At 38.2% G+C, this 16,950-nt stretch overlaps 1 protein-coding gene and 1 non-coding gene across 2 annotated transcripts in view; one reads left to right on the top strand and one right to left on the bottom strand.

Moving 5' to 3' along the window:
* Positions 1-16,573, bottom strand: part of ATP11C (ATPase, class VI, type 11C) — a 51,554-nt gene extending 34,981 nt beyond the window's left edge. Inside the window, exons 1-9 of the mRNA XM_008584377.1 lie at positions 16,421-16,573; positions 15,629-15,780; positions 14,924-14,995; positions 12,987-13,060; positions 11,216-11,319; positions 10,585-10,766; positions 9,028-9,291; positions 5,744-5,918; positions 932-1,034 (exon numbers count right to left, since the gene is read on the bottom strand). Coding sequence (XP_008582599.1) covers positions 932-1,034; positions 5,744-5,918; positions 9,028-9,291; positions 10,585-10,766; positions 11,216-11,319; positions 12,987-13,060; positions 14,924-14,995; positions 15,629-15,780; positions 16,421-16,531 — 1,237 coding nt within the window. The 5' untranslated portion in view covers positions 16,532-16,573. The remainder of the gene's footprint in view (positions 1-931; positions 1,035-5,743; positions 5,919-9,027; positions 9,292-10,584; positions 10,767-11,215; positions 11,320-12,986; positions 13,061-14,923; positions 14,996-15,628; positions 15,781-16,420) is intronic.
* TRNAI-GAU lies at positions 1,915-1,990 on the top strand. The gene has a single exon. It is a non-coding gene; the product is annotated as a tRNA-Ile (tRNA).
* Positions 16,574-16,950: the final 377 nt, after the last annotated feature.

Here is a 16,950-nt window from a genome sequence, read left to right as displayed (position 1 = left end):
TTCAATCATTACAAGGCAAAATTATCTGGATAAAAAAATTTGACCTGAAAATTAGTTTTAAGGCACTCAAGAAATACTTAATTGTGTATGACACTAAACTAGGTGCTATATTAAGGCAACTCAGAGACCTGGGGTTTGTGGTCTAGGAGCTCAATGAAAAGATGATGAAGTCCTTTTACTGAAGGAAACACTGACTAGCAGCCCAAGGATTCCATGAGCTCATGCAGCTTTAGGCCATTTTCACATTGGATAACCAATGAGTTGAACTTAAGAGTTCCACATGAAATAGGGCTACTTCCGAATGGAAAGAATAATTCAGGAATCTAAACTATTGTACAATTCCCGAGATACTAATTCTATATCTGTTCCTAACTCCCTACCAAAAAAAACCTTGCTGGGGTGTTAGGTTTGTTGCCTAACAGCAGCCTGACAGGTGAAAAAATGGCACAGGTAGTAGAAAAGCTGTTGTTGCATGTCAACATATAAATTCATTACTATACCCCAAGCTACCCATAAATACTGCCATGTGAAAAACCGGCTAACTAATGATCACTTCTTAGCTCCAAACAGTTAAGAATCTGAAAAGACAAACTACAGCAACATAGCAGGCAGTTTGGCCAGGGGAGGAAAATCAATAAAATTTCATGCATGCTGTCTAAGGGAGAGCTACACAATCAATTGTGCTGCCAGATTCACTTTACTTGGCTAATATAAAAATATCCGCTAACTCTGTATTGCTACATTCCCACCAGGAATAGGGCCTTGGGATAGACATTTTCCACGATCACTTGAGGACCTTCATTAGATTAAAAATTATCATTCCCAAATTCAAATTCAAGATAAGCAACCAAAACAATCTATAATATAAGACCACTCTACCTAAAAGCAACATGGATATCTTATAGCTGCCATCTCATTAGATGTTTCTTACCTATTCCCACATGGGATTCCAGGATCATACTAACATCATTGGCACCATCACCTATCGACAGTGTTATTGGGCTTCCTTTTAAATTCTTCACCATTCTGACAATCTAAATATTAAATACAAAAGAGGTATAAAAAGGTCAAAGCAGAAAGTGAGATTTAACTACATAAGGGCCTTTTGCGTCATTTACACTTATAAATGGTGGCCTTGCAAACAGAAAGGTACTTTGTGCATATATGTACAATAGTCTTGAATTCTTAGAGGCAGAACATAGCCATTCAAAATATAACACCAGCACCCACTTGTTTCTGGTTCTGTGCATATATGAACTATCAAAAACCTTGCCTCCCACACATATTAGAGGTCAACATGTTTCCCTCTTCCGTCATTGTTTCATATGTCCTTTGTGGAAAGCCAATTTGGGGTAACCTGTACAAGGCCACCAGAACAAATGTCAGAAAACAATGTTTTTGGTTACCTCTCTCTCCTCTTTGCTGATACTCCTACCTACTCTAGGAGTACCCCAGCCCTTATTCCCAGGAACTTATCTGATGTTAAATTCTTGTACCCATCTAGCTGCCAACTAAACTTTACTAAATCTCCCACTGCCCAATATGATTTGACCTCTCCTATAGGTAGCTGCATTTTAAAAAGGGCATCGTAAGGGGGGTGTGATTTGCAGAAAGATGCCCAAGATATGTATACAAAGCCTGTCACTATTCCCTGAGTGTTTCTTTAAGATATGTAAATGATACTGTGTAGCTCAGAGCTGTGTTCATGACAGATACTGAATAAAATGTTCATTTCCGGTGTCGAAACACTTCTGCTTTGGTGTTCTCCAAAACGTTCTCCTGGCAGTTAATTGTGCGAAAGGTATTGGGTAAGCAGCTGACCTCCCACCCTATGTTTTAAATAATCACTGCCTGATGTATCAACTCTCAAAACTCCTTGGAATTTAGCAACTTTAGCAAAGCTTAAATAGGGCTGGCTGGTTAGCTCAGCTGGTTAGAGCGTGATGCTGATAACACCAAGGTCCAGGGTTCAAGATCCCTGTACCAGCCAGATTAAAAAAAAAAAAAAAAGCTTAAGAATTCAGTAGCTCAATAATGCAAAAATTCTGTTCTCAGGATTGCTCTGACCAGTTAACATAAATGGAATCCATTCTCAACATAACTGAAGTGATTAAAATAATCCACACGAGGCTAAGGCACCTCACAGTTTTCTCTTTAAACAAAATTCAGTCAGGTTTTAGTTGTATTAAATAGTACACGCAAACAAAAAAACCCAAATCCAATTCCATTTAACACAAAAATGATGTGACTGTGAAATGCCAGCTTTCCCCCAGTCCCACCCTTCAACTTTGGTTCTTCTTAACAATTTTATAAAAGACTGTCAGAAATAACCTGTAAATGAAAGAGTCAAAAGCAAAATTACAGAACCCAAACTAAATTTGCTTTTGGTGGGCTACAATACTGGTTAACTAACTGCACCTGTTATACTGTGTGCAGTAATGATTTGCACCTCAAGGAAAAAAAACTGCAGCCAGGGAAGGTCTAGGGAAGGTAATAAAATTACCATGGGTGACAGCTTCTGCATGAAAATATAAAGTAAAAAGACTGAAACTCATCCTCGGGGAAAGATAAAATATATAGTCATGGACTGTAAAATTATGAAGGATTTAAAATAGATAAACACGTAGTTTTTTCACTGAGTCCCAAGTCACCTGGGTTAAGAGCTTCTCTTCAATCTCTAGGATAGCTTTCATGAAAAAAAAAAATTTTTACCAAAACTATTCATCAACTATAACTGCACATAATACACTGTGCAAAGCAATGTGTTAAGATCTAAAAAAGATAAAAGCTTGGTCACACACTGTAAGAAGCATATACCATAATGAAGTAGTAGACAATAGGTCATGAATACAATAATATTAGATAACCAGATTAACAACACAAGATAACAAAACATAGTAACTGTGTGAGAACATATGACATTGTTGTCCATCTGAAAAGGCCTATGATGTCAGAGAAGGGAGAGAACACTATATGCCAGAGTATTCAGGAATGATTTTACAGAAAAAAGAGTAATTTGATCTAAATCATGAAATATTAGTAAGATTTACATGGACAGAGAAGAGGGGAGTATTCCAGAGAAAGGGAATGGCACATTCAATGATACACAGCCAAGTAAGTACAGTACGTGCTCAGAAAATAGATCTGGCTTGATCAGATCAATGAATTTTCACATAGGGAGGGCATAGACAGATATATGTGGAACCAGATCAGCAGGAAGTGGTACTATGAAAGTGGCAGCAGGATGCAAGAGGAACTGAATAAAAGCAAGACTGCAGGCAAAGAAAGAAGTTATGTGGCTATTTAAAGGTGGAGTTCAATAAGCTACTGAAAGGCTTGGCCCTGGAAGGTAATAAAGAGAAAGGAATAGATGGAAAAGACAATGTACTCAAAAATGAACAGAATTTAGTGACTGAGGCTACATGGAACAATAAAGCATGAGGGAAGTCAACACAGATTTCAAGGTTTTGAATCTAGAAACCTGGAAGTACAGTGAGCTCAGTCATAGAAATAGAAGACACAAAGGAAAATGATGGCTGGGCTCTAGAGAAGGCAGCTCTAGAGAGGTGGGGTGATAATGAAACACCCAAGAAGATGTGTTTGGTAAGCAGTGGAAGAAATAAAGTAGAACCCCAAAGATATGGACTAGAGATAGTGACTGAACATCACTCATATGGACATACAGATGAGGAGGTGATATCCTGGAAGAAGTGACTACAAGGAGAGAAGTAAAACAGACTAAGGACTGAACCACAAGGGCGCCATATTCCGGTTGGGAGAAGCAGCATGGGGTAGGAATTCACATACTTTCCTGGGCAGTGAAGTAATCAGAACCCAGGTGAGCAATTTGAACAGTAGTCACTATATGTAAGAAAATTAAATTAAAAAAAAAGAGAGAGAGGGAGAGAGATCGCTTTCAGAGGCAAGCCTCCGACTAAGGGGACAAATTCCTTTGGATACTGTTCTGGTTGGATCTGATGCCCCAGCTGGGGCTAAGTGAGGTTCTGAAGGTTGAAGAAAAGAAAGAAGAGCCTCTGATTGCACTGCGGACTATGAGCTAAATAAAAGGTAGACATAGGCAATCCCCAACTAGGATGGCGGGTTGGTGGGAGTGTGTGTTAAGGGGAGGGGGTTGGGAAAGTATAAAAGAAAAGCTACAGACACAGCCATCCCCTTGTCTAGGGCAAGGAGCTAAAACATCTGAAGAAGCAAGACTAACACATACGAAAGGATATCCTACAGTTTACATGGAAATGAAAAAGTATATAACTGAGAGTCTATGTTTCCTTGTACCCAGTGAGTACAAAGAAGCAAGGTGAAGCAGATCAATTTGGGCTGACGGAGCTGGAAAAGATAGCATACAGAAGGTAGCTCTTGAGCTGGGTTTTATCATGAGTAAAGTTTTTGTGAGGCCAGGGGAATTCAGAGCGTTCCAGATGAGGAAAGGATATAAGAATGTTTTGGAAGTTTTCCTGATCATGGCACACAGAAAAGATGTGAACGGGAACAACCAAGAGGAGTGGAGGATTTATGCTGGATAAGGAAATGATAGTGGACACAAAGTACATAGAGACACGTTAAGGGACAACCACGGGGAGCCCCAGGTGCCACATTCAGTCATCTGTCCTTCATTGTAAGGGACTATGAAGTCACTGAAAGCATCTAAGAAAGACTATATGATGGTTTGGAAAGAGACTGAAGGGGGAAGGAGGAAAGCAAGATCAATGAGGAGACTAAATCAAATAGTCTGTGTAAAGTCATAAGGGTTTGCACTAAGCTGGTGGTAAAAGGTTTTAAAAGACAGCACCAAAATAAGAGCTATGACAAAAGGTAGGATTAACAGGACATGGTGACCACATATGGAGGAAGAGGAGAAGGATCTAAGGTAGTTTAGAGACTTAGGAAGCAAAAGAAAAATGGCACCAGTAACAGGAATAATATAAGACAAGGGAAAAAACAAACTGCTCTGAAGAAGAAAATTATAAGATCTGCCTTGCACACTAAAATTTAATGTGACAGCAGTGGGGAATCCACATGGAGCTGTTTAGCAAAGAGCTAGAAATAAGAGACTTACATCAAGGAAAAGTCAGGGTTACAGACACATCAATGGCCATAAGAGAAATGGATGTGCTTATCCAGAGAGAGAGTCATAAAATAAAAGGCAGAGGGAAGATTTTGCCCTAGAGAAAACTGATAATTAGGGAGAAGATAGAGGATAAAATAAAGAAAAAAGACACTGGGTTGCTAAAGAGGGTGGGAAAATGTCAGGACCGTGGACCATCACAGAAAACAAGGAAGGAGAGTTTTAAGGAAGATGTAATTGATAGTGTCAGCTGCCGTGGAGAAATGAGGAAGCGAATGGAAGACAGCACAAGGGACTGGGCCAGGCTTGCCCACAGGCAAGCCAACAGAATAAGAAGAATAGAAAGAAGGCATGAGGCTAATGTCATAGGGGAGCCGGGGGACAATGGAATGGAGGCAGCAGATACCAAGCACTCATTAGAGAAGTCTGGAAAGTGAGGAACTGGACAGCCAGCTTGAGGGGACACCAAGGTGCAGCAAAGGTTTAACTATAAATGGAGGAAGACTCCCGAGTTTGATCACAAAGAGGAAGAAGCCAGGGGGAAAAAATTAGAAGGTAATAATGGCTCTTTGAAGAAGAAACAAATTAAAAGTAAACCAAACATTTGCATATATGTGTACAGAAGTACCCAAATTGGAATATTAATACCCACACAGTTACCTGGGCTTTCTGTAATGGTGCCATCCGGCAGCAGAGCACTGCAGTGCACTTCATACAAATTTGTAGGAAAATGCTTTTGTAATTGTTTGAACTAGAATCTTGACTAGAATTTAGTATGAGTGACAATGTGGAGCCATCAACGATTAATCCAAATTCCTGATGTTCTGTCCATGCTCTGAAAAAGAAAAACAATGCTGTGTTTCAATCTATTGTACATTTCTATTTAGGATCCTGGGTTTTTGGGTTTTTTTAACCACAAAGGGGAGGGTCCCAGATAAGACAAGTCATCCATCTGGTTCTTTGACCCGTTCATTCTAAAGAAGCAACTACCTGAATAATGGTACAACAGTGACTTTCAGTCTTATCTTTGAAACTCAAGTTGCCCCAAATGGTATAAAAATAAAGGCGGTTGAGCAGCCTGATGCTGACATATATTGATATATACAATACTGATACATATTCCTTAAGTAGTATATTCCATTTTACACTAGCTCAGTGGTTCTGAACCCTAGCCTTCCCTAGAATCATCTCGGCAGCTTTAAAAAAAACTGCCCATACCCAGGGTCTATCCCCAGGCCAATGAAATCAGAGCACCTTGAGCTGGTCTTGGTTATATGAGGGTACTTCAAAAAGGTTCATGGAATAATAGAATTAAAAGATAATATGAATCTTTCCATGAACTTTTTGAAGTACCCTCATGTATAGGTACATATAACTTAGGTGGTTCTCATGTATAGCCAAGGCTAAGAGGTACTAGGTGCCAGGAAAGAAAAATGTAACAGATGCCAAGTAGGTCTAATATACCTTATCATTCCTTTATTCCATATTTCTTCAGTGTATACTGCTAACAACATATTTTGTACTTATCTATATTTTTTCATAATTTTATGAGCACATTTTATTTACTAATAAAAGCGACATCAATCACGTGTTCTTCTTTGCTTCCCTACTCATACAGCTGACTTACTGGACAGAAAACAGCCACTCAATACTCAAACAGTATTTGTAAACATCAACGATAAGCAGGACATATAGAAGATTTATTGACTAATTTTTCCTTGGAGAATAGAAAATCTCCTTGGGGTAAGAGAACTCATACCCAACCAAACAAGAACAATAAATGATTAATGCTCAATTATTGGGACAATAAATCCACACAGGAAAGAAAAGTGGATTCTTTGTGAGGTGTGATATCTAAAGTGGGACTCGAAAGACAGGGCAGAAAGAGGTTAAGGGAGAGAATGTATGTTGTGTGTTGTGGTGCTCTAGGAAAGCAAGTTGAAAAGGTCACTTGAGGCCTTTGGCGTGACCTGAATCTGTTGGTAATTGGAGAACCATTAAAAGTTTCAGAGCAGAGTTGTAATATAAACAGTGCTTTACGTAAAGACCACTCATCTGAAGGCTGACCGGTTAGCTCACTTGGAAGAGTTCAGTGCTGATAACACCACAGTCAAGGGTCTGGATCCCTGTATCCACAAGCTGTTAAAAAAAAAAAAAACCACTCATCTGGTAGAGGGGCTAGGGATTTGACGTGTGAGGTGCTAGGCCTCTGATGTGGAGCACCAGTGGTAAGAATGGGAGCATGGACAAGGCTTGCAGGCTGATTTGAAGGGGAAGGGGTAAAGGTGATTCTGGGTTTGAAGCCTGTCTAATTGGGGGAAAGACTGTGCCCAGCTCCAAACAGATAACCAGGAAGAGGGGATGATCTCAGATAGTGGTGATGTGTTAAGTTTTCCATAAACCCCGGCTTTTACAAGTGTTCCAGAGGTGTTGAATGGCACTATGAACTGAATTGTGTCCCCCCAGAATTCTTATGTTGAAGCCCAACCCCCAGTGTGATGGTATCTGAAGATGGGACTTTAGGATATGATTAGATTTAGATAAAGTCATGAGGGTGGGGCTTTCATGATGGGATTAGTGCCTGTTATAGAATGAATTGTGCCCCCCCTAAATTCATATGTTGAAGACTTAACCCCCAATATGATGACATTAGGAGATGGAGTCTTTGAGAGATAATTGGGTTTAGATGAGGTTATGAGGGTGGAATTATAGGATTACTGCCCTTATAAGATAGACACCCGAGCTCTCTTTGCCATGTGAAGACACAAGGAGAAGGTGGTATCTGAAAGCCAGTGAGAGGGTCCTCACCAGAACCTAACCATGCTAGCGCTCTGATCACAGACTTTAAGCTTGAACAACTGTAAGATATAAATCTCTGTTGTTTAAGCCATCCAGTCTTTGGTATTTTGATATGGCAGCCCAAGCAGATTAAGACAAATGGACAACTAAAATGCATGCAATTTGGACTGTCTTTATAAATGCCATTTGTCTAAAGAAAGGAAACATTTCTCATAAGCAATTAATAATTCTCTCTTGATGCCCAAGTACCAGAAGAACAACAGCTGTTTTAGAATTGGCCAACCCTGTGTGATCTTGAACAAGTCATTTCATCTCAGTGAGCCCCAGTTTCCCTATTTGTTAAATAAGAAAAATAACATTGCCTAACTGGGTTGTTAATGAAGATTAAATGAGAATAATCATACGAAGCACTTAACATTGTTCCTGGAACATAAAGTACACTCAAAAAATGGAAAATAATATTGCTTAGGGTTCTCTGGAGTTAGTGTGGGCATATCTGGTGGCATTCCAGAAAGGAAATCGATTTGCTTATCACCAAGGCAAATCCAAGTAATTGGTTTAGACAAGGCTAAGCCTTGGTCGATGGGAAGTACAAAAGATATCTCTGGGCAACAAATTGTTTTGGATCAGTGGCTTCCCTTGAGACCCTTCGGTTCTACAAGTTCTTCCTAAACAGCTAGATGAGAGCAGTCAAAGTGGTCATGTTAACAAGTATTTGGGTCCCTTTGAAGCTCTGGGGCACAAGAAACAACACAGTAAATGGCTCCAGGACCTCAAAATGAATGGAAATTGGTTATATTACATTCAATTTAAGAGACCGTGAAACGAAATGTTTTTTCTTAACATGGATGAGGCCAGAATATTGATATTAAATACTCAGACTCTAAACATTTAGAAATTGAGTTATTTTTCTAAACCATGAGAAATGCAGAGTTTTCTTTTAAGTTAAAAGAGAGGTGGAATGTGCCAAGTAATCTCAAATGGGCCATTGGCCAAGTCCTCAGAGAAGGTTTTAACTTATAAGGATAAAACATATGCAAACAGAAAATGATAAATTACAGAAAATGGAGGTTTTTGCATAAGCAGCTATGATTTACATATATACCAATGTCTAAATGTAAGAAACTTATTATGGACTTTCTTACTTTTTAAGGCTTCTAGTGCTTTTAGGAAATTCACGCAGCAACTTCTTACGATATTCTATCAACAATTCATGTAATCGATCTTCTTTCCTTTCACTTTCTTCAATAGTTTTTGTGGTTAATTCCAAGAGCTCGGTGCTGGTTTGGAAAAGGCGGCAGGCATAGCACGTGGATTTGGCTGTCTCCATCTTGTCCCCAGTTAGCACCCAGACTTTCAGGCCTGCTGCATGCAGAGCTTCAATGGTCTCTGCAGCTTGATCTTGTAGCCTAGGAACACAAAAGAAACCTTGATATCCTCTAAAATTCCTGACAGAGATTCTCCAAGATGGCTGGTTAAAGAGGATATTTTTACAATTCACAACAATTCTAGAGTCCTGACACCTTATCAAAGTTGGTTTTCTTATATATCCCCTACTCTTTCTGAGAGTGCTGTCTCTGGCATAGTTTTACTTATTAAAGTGAATTTCAAATAATGAGGTTCTGAAAAGTTCATGATATCTCTTGAGATAACTGGTATTCAACGGCAGAACTGAAAATTGTTACTCTAAGCTAAAATGTTCAGAAACTCAACAAACGTTTGTATTCACTGTCATTTTAGCAGATTTCACAAAAATAGAAAGAGCCAAATACATTCTAATCAGACACTGAGGGGAGTTAGTGAATCTGCATCCCCAAGGAGCTTTAAAAATAGGAAAGCCAACCATCCTGAATGAGAATTTAAGTATAATTGTAAAAGGCAAGAATAGAAGAATTATACTTTCTTCGGGTTCCTTTTGGCCATAGAATAACAATGAAAGTAGACTAAATGAATTTCATTAGACTTTCAGTACCTTCCAATGTGATTGAACATATGTTTGTAACTTTTTGTTTGGTTAAGTCTCATAATTTGCAATTATCGTTTTTAGAGAACTATAATATTAAGAATCTAAAACTTATTCTTTCCCGCAGATCAATGCTGGAGTCCTGCAATCAGGTCTGGCAGCTCAGCCTGAATTACATAAATTGAATAAAATTGAATTGAAATAATAAATAAAAATAATTAAATTCTGAATAAAATTGAATAAACCGAATTGAATAAAAGCATAGTGTTTTAAAGTATGTAAAAACATACTTGGTCTTTCAAACCAGTTTAGATTAAGTTCTCATGTGGTTTGCTCTACCTTGAAGTTCCTCTCTGCTCATCTCTGTCTGCAAAATCTTACCCATTCTTCCAGGCACCAGCTTAAATAATGACTCTAGCATCCCTTCCTACACATGGCAAGACTATTTCATAAATATCTGCACAAATAAATGGATGGCTTAGTAAATATTCAAAAGACCTTAGTGATGATTTATTCATTCTTCTAAGTTACATGTATTTAACTTAAAAATCATTCCCACAAATAGCTCAAAATCTGATGTAATTTTTCATACTTGTTACAGTAAATTAATCTTTAAGCCCATTTTGACAACAAAAGCTAAACCAAAGACTTCAAAACTTGAAAATAAATTACTAATCTGGATAGGTCCCATCTTAAATGACTGATCATTAAAATAACAAGAGTATCATTTTCGAGTTACTTGTCTTCCACTGCAGTGGCTCCAATTAAATTCATGTTTGTTTCAATATCATCAAAAACCTTTTCCATTTTTTCTTCTCTGTCTTGTAGGGCCATTTTTGCCTCTATGAGCTGTCTGTTAATTCTTTCATAATCATCTGGAACAATTTCTTTGAAGGCTACACAAAGTGTCCGATACCCATCCTAGAAGCAAAGTAGGAAATCAGTAGTTATCCTAATAAAAACTGGGGAAAAAAAAAAACAAAAACAAAAACCATACTCTTTTTAAATACTCTTTCTTTACCCATATGTAAAACAAAGAAATGCTGACACATTTTTAGTTTTACAAAAAATAAACAGATTGCGCTAAAAAGGTAACCTTCAATTAGGTTCAGAATAATAAAATACTTGCTCTTTTAACAAAGATTCTTGAAAAGTCTTCAAGCTTTCAAATTCTGACCAGAAACTTGCTCCAGGATAATGTTTTATATTAAAATAAGAAAAATAATATTTTTAAATCTCCAAATATAAAAAAATAGACCATAAAAATAAGCTAAAATTCATTTAAACATCCACTTAAAAGGAAATCCCATAGACATGATCATCACCAGCATTTCTCCATTTACTTATTGGGAGAAGGAGTGTAGGCTCACCATTGCATTACGTTCCACATGGGCTTTAGTTAACTCAACTTCATGATTTTGCACTCTCGGAAAAACTGCTGAGTCTGCTCCTTTACAAAAGAGAAGTATGTTCCCTAAAATAAAGAACCGAAATGCTCAACTTAGAATTTTAAGACTGGTATTGGGATTTTAATAATAACAGATAATTATTAAGGTAGCCTCTTCCACCCAACTGCTGTGTATTCTCAGCCTGCCATGAAACGCTCACCCAAATGGAACCAGACACCTTGATCTTTAGTCTGTCTAGAGAACAGTCACCAACTCTCTAGACCACTGTGGACACAACTAATAAGCCAGAGTTTACAACACGCACTTTCATTAAAATATACTTCCTCCCAGTAAATCTTGGAGAATTGGGCTTGTGTCAAGGAGCTGCATCTGAATTCTCTTTGAAAATGTGGTCAGCCATGACCTAGAGTACACAAACGGCATCTGCAGATGTCAAGAACCAAACTCAAGCTTGAACAAGGTGAAATCATTTAAAATAAACTATTACAAGTTGGCTTTTAAAACCCTAGCTTGATAGTTTTTGCTGGAAACTTGAAAATAGCTTTGTAGAATGCTGTTACAAGGGCAGCTTTAGATCAGTTCATGCACCCAGGAAATATATACAGTTGAGTGATACACTTCATCCTTATAAGGCAAAGAGCTGAGTTTGACAAATTAAAAAAGTGTACCTCTGAGGTCAATTACCTTTGCAGACCGCTTCCCCAGACATCTCACCATTTGTACTAGAATGCATATGTGGATGTGTACATATAAGAACAGCAAGTATTTCGAATGTTAAGCCCTTTTTCTTTTCATCTTCTCTCACACATTCAAAGTGTGTTTAAAAGCCAGAAAACAAATTCCATGGTCACATACTAAAATCAATTTCATCACTTTGCAGTCATATCATAAAGTGTGAATAAAGTGGAATATGTTCCCCAAAGGGTTTTTGTCTGTATCCTCCCATTCTCACATTAAAGAATTTGGAACAGATTTAATACTAAAAAGTAAGTTACTGGGAAATAAATCAAGGATATTTTGAAAACAGACCACCTGGGCATGCACACACATATGCATCTGAGAGCCTGCAAACGAAGCAGGAGTGCTCTCCCACAGGTCTTGCACAATCTAAGCAGAAGGCAAACCACCATAGTGCCTCCCAAAGACCTGGGGGAGCCTGGGATGATGATGCTGATTCCTCTGCAAAGGGCAAGATTTACTCTGTCAAACACAGAGCCCTGATCTCTATAGGGAAATCTCAGTGCCCGTTCCCAGAAGCTTGGCCCTTAGTCATCTCTACCTCACTTGTTTCCATGCAGTAAGGGAACTAGGAAGGCTGGGGAGAGATAACCAGCAACTTTCTATACTCAAGGCTTCTGATGCTACTAATCCCTAGATCATCCAATTATATCAGACTGCTACATGTAAACATTACTGGAGACTGGTCAGTACCCTGAACCATATAAAAGTCACTCTTTCAGCTCCTGTTTTGACACCTGGGGCAAAGGAATACAGTTCGGTTTCCAAGAAAATGCATGTAATGTCATACCAGGGATTCTGTCACTGACAGTTAGGCAAACTGAGCATATTTGTTTAAATAAATACATAAAGGCATACACAAAAGCTACCGCTTTGCATTACTTTAACTAATCCTTCACTACTACATGAAATGTTTCTCTTTCCTGAAATAGTTGATCAACATCAAAACCTACTAATGGAAAAAGAGAAAAAGTCAAGTTTTTAAGACGTGTACCTCCTTGAGTCTTCACAATTACACTCATACGTCGGCGGATGGCATCAAAGTTTAAGGTGTGAAGAAGTTCATACCTTTAAGAGAAGAGAAATGAAAAAGGTAAAATACCTTGACCAAACTGAGAAAAACAAAACACAACAGAAACATCTTAAGATATTTAAACATCTTAAATGAACAGATAGCTCTCCTCTTTGGGTAAGGGCTGCTGGTTGTGTGCATAACTGGAACTTTCTCTTGTCTTTGTAATTTCTCTGCATGTAGAACATGCTGGCAGAGGACACCAGTGTTGGTTAAGGGGTATTTATATCCTTTCATTACTTAAAACAGTAGAATGACTACATAGGAATGGAGGACAAAGAGCTGCCCCACCAAGCCATAGCTGGAAGAGTCTAGAAATAGTTCCACTCTACCAATTACTTTATTTCCATCTATGCAGTGCCTACTATGTGCCAGAAACAATGCTAGATGCTGGGAAATAGAGATGAATTTGCCCGAATCCTTTCCCTCAAGGAACTCACCATATGATAAGGGAGACAAAGGGTAATGAGATAACTACCCTCCCAGTCTGTCAAATACTGTAATATAGGCACTCACAGGGGAGATAGGGGAGGCCGTGCCTGAGCTGGGTTCTGCAAGAGCGATATGATGAAGAAAGAAGGCCAGATATTCTGAGTAGAGGGAAGAGCACATACATGCAAAGGCCCAGCAGTACGAGAGCATATGGCCCATGGGGCACTTAAGTAGTTCACCAATGCCTGAAAACTTCATTAACAGGAGAAAAGCTAGAGATAAAGCAAGGAAGGTAAGCAGGGGGCTGGAAACTGAGAACTTTGTGGGCCACTTCAGAAACTTGGGATTGGCAACAGGAAGCCAATGAAGGGTTTAAACAGTGGAATAACATAATAAGATTGATCAGATCTGTGTGTGGATTGCTGAACTGTTGATTGGATGAAAGGATACAGAAGAGTTAAAATAAGCATTAATAGAAAAAGTGATGGAATATTTTCTTGAAAATAAACAACTTGGATTACATGTATTTAACATAAAAATATTTACTAAATAGCTTGTTTTTGGTGAGAGTGAGTGGGTCACTGGTGTTTGGGGGCAGGGGGGCAGTGGTAGTGTTTAAGACATCTACATGTAACTTCTTGTTTGGTGTTGGTCAAATGGAGGCACTGTTGTGGACTGGCTAGAGACTGGACTCTTACAATGACTCTGGGTTCCTGGCAGTCCAACCAAAAAGCCTTCCTCTGAGCTTCTGAGCATACCTCCTCAAGGGGGCACATTACTCAAGCACCTCTACATGTATTATAGGTTTCTGAGATTGGTCTCATGAGATCCTAGGGGCCAGAATGGAAGTCAGACATGATAACTGCATTTCAAGTTCAGATGAAGAAATTTAAATTAATCACAGAGCCTAATTAAAATCCGCCATTGGCTTTGTTCGTGGGAGTCTTTGCAGCATAAGAAAGATTGTGGAGACACTGCTACATCAGAGTACTTGCTCTGAGGCTCACACCTGAACATCTAGAATAAGACAAAGTTTCTGATTAATACATTATTGGCTGGGCCGTCAATTACAGAGTGACTGCTTGGGTTTTGGACAGAAGGTTTCATGTACGCTTATGATTTTTCTTCCAACATGTGTTTGAGACATGAAATGGCATCTAAATTTCAGAATCAGTCCATGCAGACTCTCATTCTGGCTACTGAACCCATATATGAACCAAACTGGAATTTCCACCACAAATCCCAGTTTCTGCCATTCTATGAAAAATAGCTTCTCCTACTCCAAGTACATTTATATAAAACTCTGAACTGGGAGAGCAGAGTCCTGTTTTTATAGGTGTGTTCATTTCCTTTGCTGCCCTTCCTGAGTCCATTAAAGTTGACTGTGGGGTTAGGAAGAGACAAACATCAAACACAGATCTACTTACTCTTCTATTTCTTTTCTTTGGTTCTCTAGTCTCATCTGTCCATTCCGATTTCCTAAAAATGTGAACCCGTACCTATCAAAAACAATAAAAGACCTTTGTGTATCTCTAAAGAATGATTAATTTTCCCTTGCACTGGGACTACTCATGCTTATTTATTCTTTTCTTTTCTTTCATATGATCTCATCTTATAACTACACTTCCCTCTCCTGGATGAGTTGATATCACAGAACAAGTCAATGTCTAGTCACAATTATGATAACTAAGGAAGAGGTAATTTATAATTCCAGTTATGCAGCTAACACACTGGGTGACCTGTTAGCCTCTTAATCATCTTGGACTTCATGTGTAAAACTGGACTGTCAGTTATCAAATGACATCAAAATTGCTGGGAGCACTTCAGAAATAACATGAGTTATACAAAAAGTGGTCACTGTTATGTGATTAGCAAAACATAATATGAACATCTAGACTTCTGGCTGGCATGCACAAATAGTAAGGCAAGTTACATCTATGCATTGCCATTTTCTTTTTGGTCTTAATTAGTTTGGTTTGAGAATTTTTCACAAACTTTCAATAAAGTGGTCTGGCTTTTACTTAAATAACAGATGTACTCAATAAGGTTATTGAAGCAAAGAGAGAAGAACCAAAATAACTCCTGTCCTCCTGTGATTTCACTTTCTCAGAAGAAGTACAAGAAGTGCTCACTTTTTAGCTCCTTTCACCAAAGCAATTTCATCTGGTGAAGAGGAGATATAGGTTAATTCAGCTGATTCTGTAGCTCCATCAACAGCATCATTTGTTTTAATTTCTACAGTATGACATAAACACAAGGCACGCAGAAAGAGCTCTTCTCGATTCTGTAGAACAGAAAAATGACTTATTTTTACTATGATCATATAGTAACTAGGTATCGAACAGAGACAAGGTATTAATGTGAGAGAATATTATAACCTCTAGTAACAGAAATTTATAAATTCCTAATATTCAAATGAGGTACATATCAGCTAGCATACCCTAGAGGACGCATTAACTCATTCAGGTTATTGTAGTGCCATGTAAACCAAAATAGTGACTTCCACACGGCCTAAGAAAGTTCATTCAGTATCTAATTCACAGTCCAGCAATAGTCCACGTGTACAGAGACTCTGGTTCATTTAATGTCTAAACACTTCTGGGCTTTAATAATTTGAACAGACATCACTATTACAGGAGCTTATGTTTTTAAAAATGAAACATAAAAAAATTATGACCACACAGGCAAGCAAGGAAGTTTTACCCAAATGCCATTTCCCACACTTCTCTCTACTGGTAAATTCTACTTGATTACAAATTACAAAGGCGTAATAAAATGAGAAAGCTGAAGCCAAAAGAACAAATGGTTATTCAAAAGTCTATATTACGCACGTACTGGAAAATTCTTTATTTCTATTATAGAGGGTTAACACAGGCATACATAGATAGATTTCTCAGGTAAAATGGTAATACAGAAAATGCTACCTTATCTGCTTTGTCACAATATGTTAAAGGCCCATCAGTCTGAGATAATCCAACCTCCTGAGTTACACCTTTATACTTGTGCCCATCTATGCAGCATTCAATGAATTCCATGCTGTTTTCAGTAAGTGTGCCAGTCTTATCTGTAAATACATAATCTACCTAAAAAAAAGAACACAAACATACATATTTTCAGTTTCTTCAGTGATATTAATTTTTAGTTAGCTGCAAGGCAGAGCTTTTTTCATATCCGTAGAAAATCACCTCTTATAAGACTTCTTGTCAAATGTCAGGGAATTACAGAGGCAATATTATATAAAATAAATGAGAAATGAATATTTTTAAAGACACTGAAATAGCATCACATCTAAGGTAGACATACTCAAATGTAGAAAATTAATAGGAAGAAAAATGTGGCCATTTTATTAAACTAAGAGTCCTTCAATTAAGTCCTTTAGTTTAAATTAACTTGCTTTGGGGGGAAAATGGCGGCGGGTCTGGAGCGCCCGCGTCAGGAAACAGCGCGATCCTGA

This window comes from Galeopterus variegatus, unplaced genomic scaffold, assembly GCF_000696425.1.
Source record: "Galeopterus variegatus unplaced genomic scaffold, G_variegatus-3.0.2 Scaffold3252, whole genome shotgun sequence".
Classification (NCBI taxonomy): domain Eukaryota; kingdom Metazoa; phylum Chordata; class Mammalia; order Dermoptera; family Cynocephalidae; genus Galeopterus; species Galeopterus variegatus.
The sequence above is the reverse complement of the archived record's forward strand: the minus strand, read 5'-3'. Positions and strand labels throughout refer to the sequence as shown.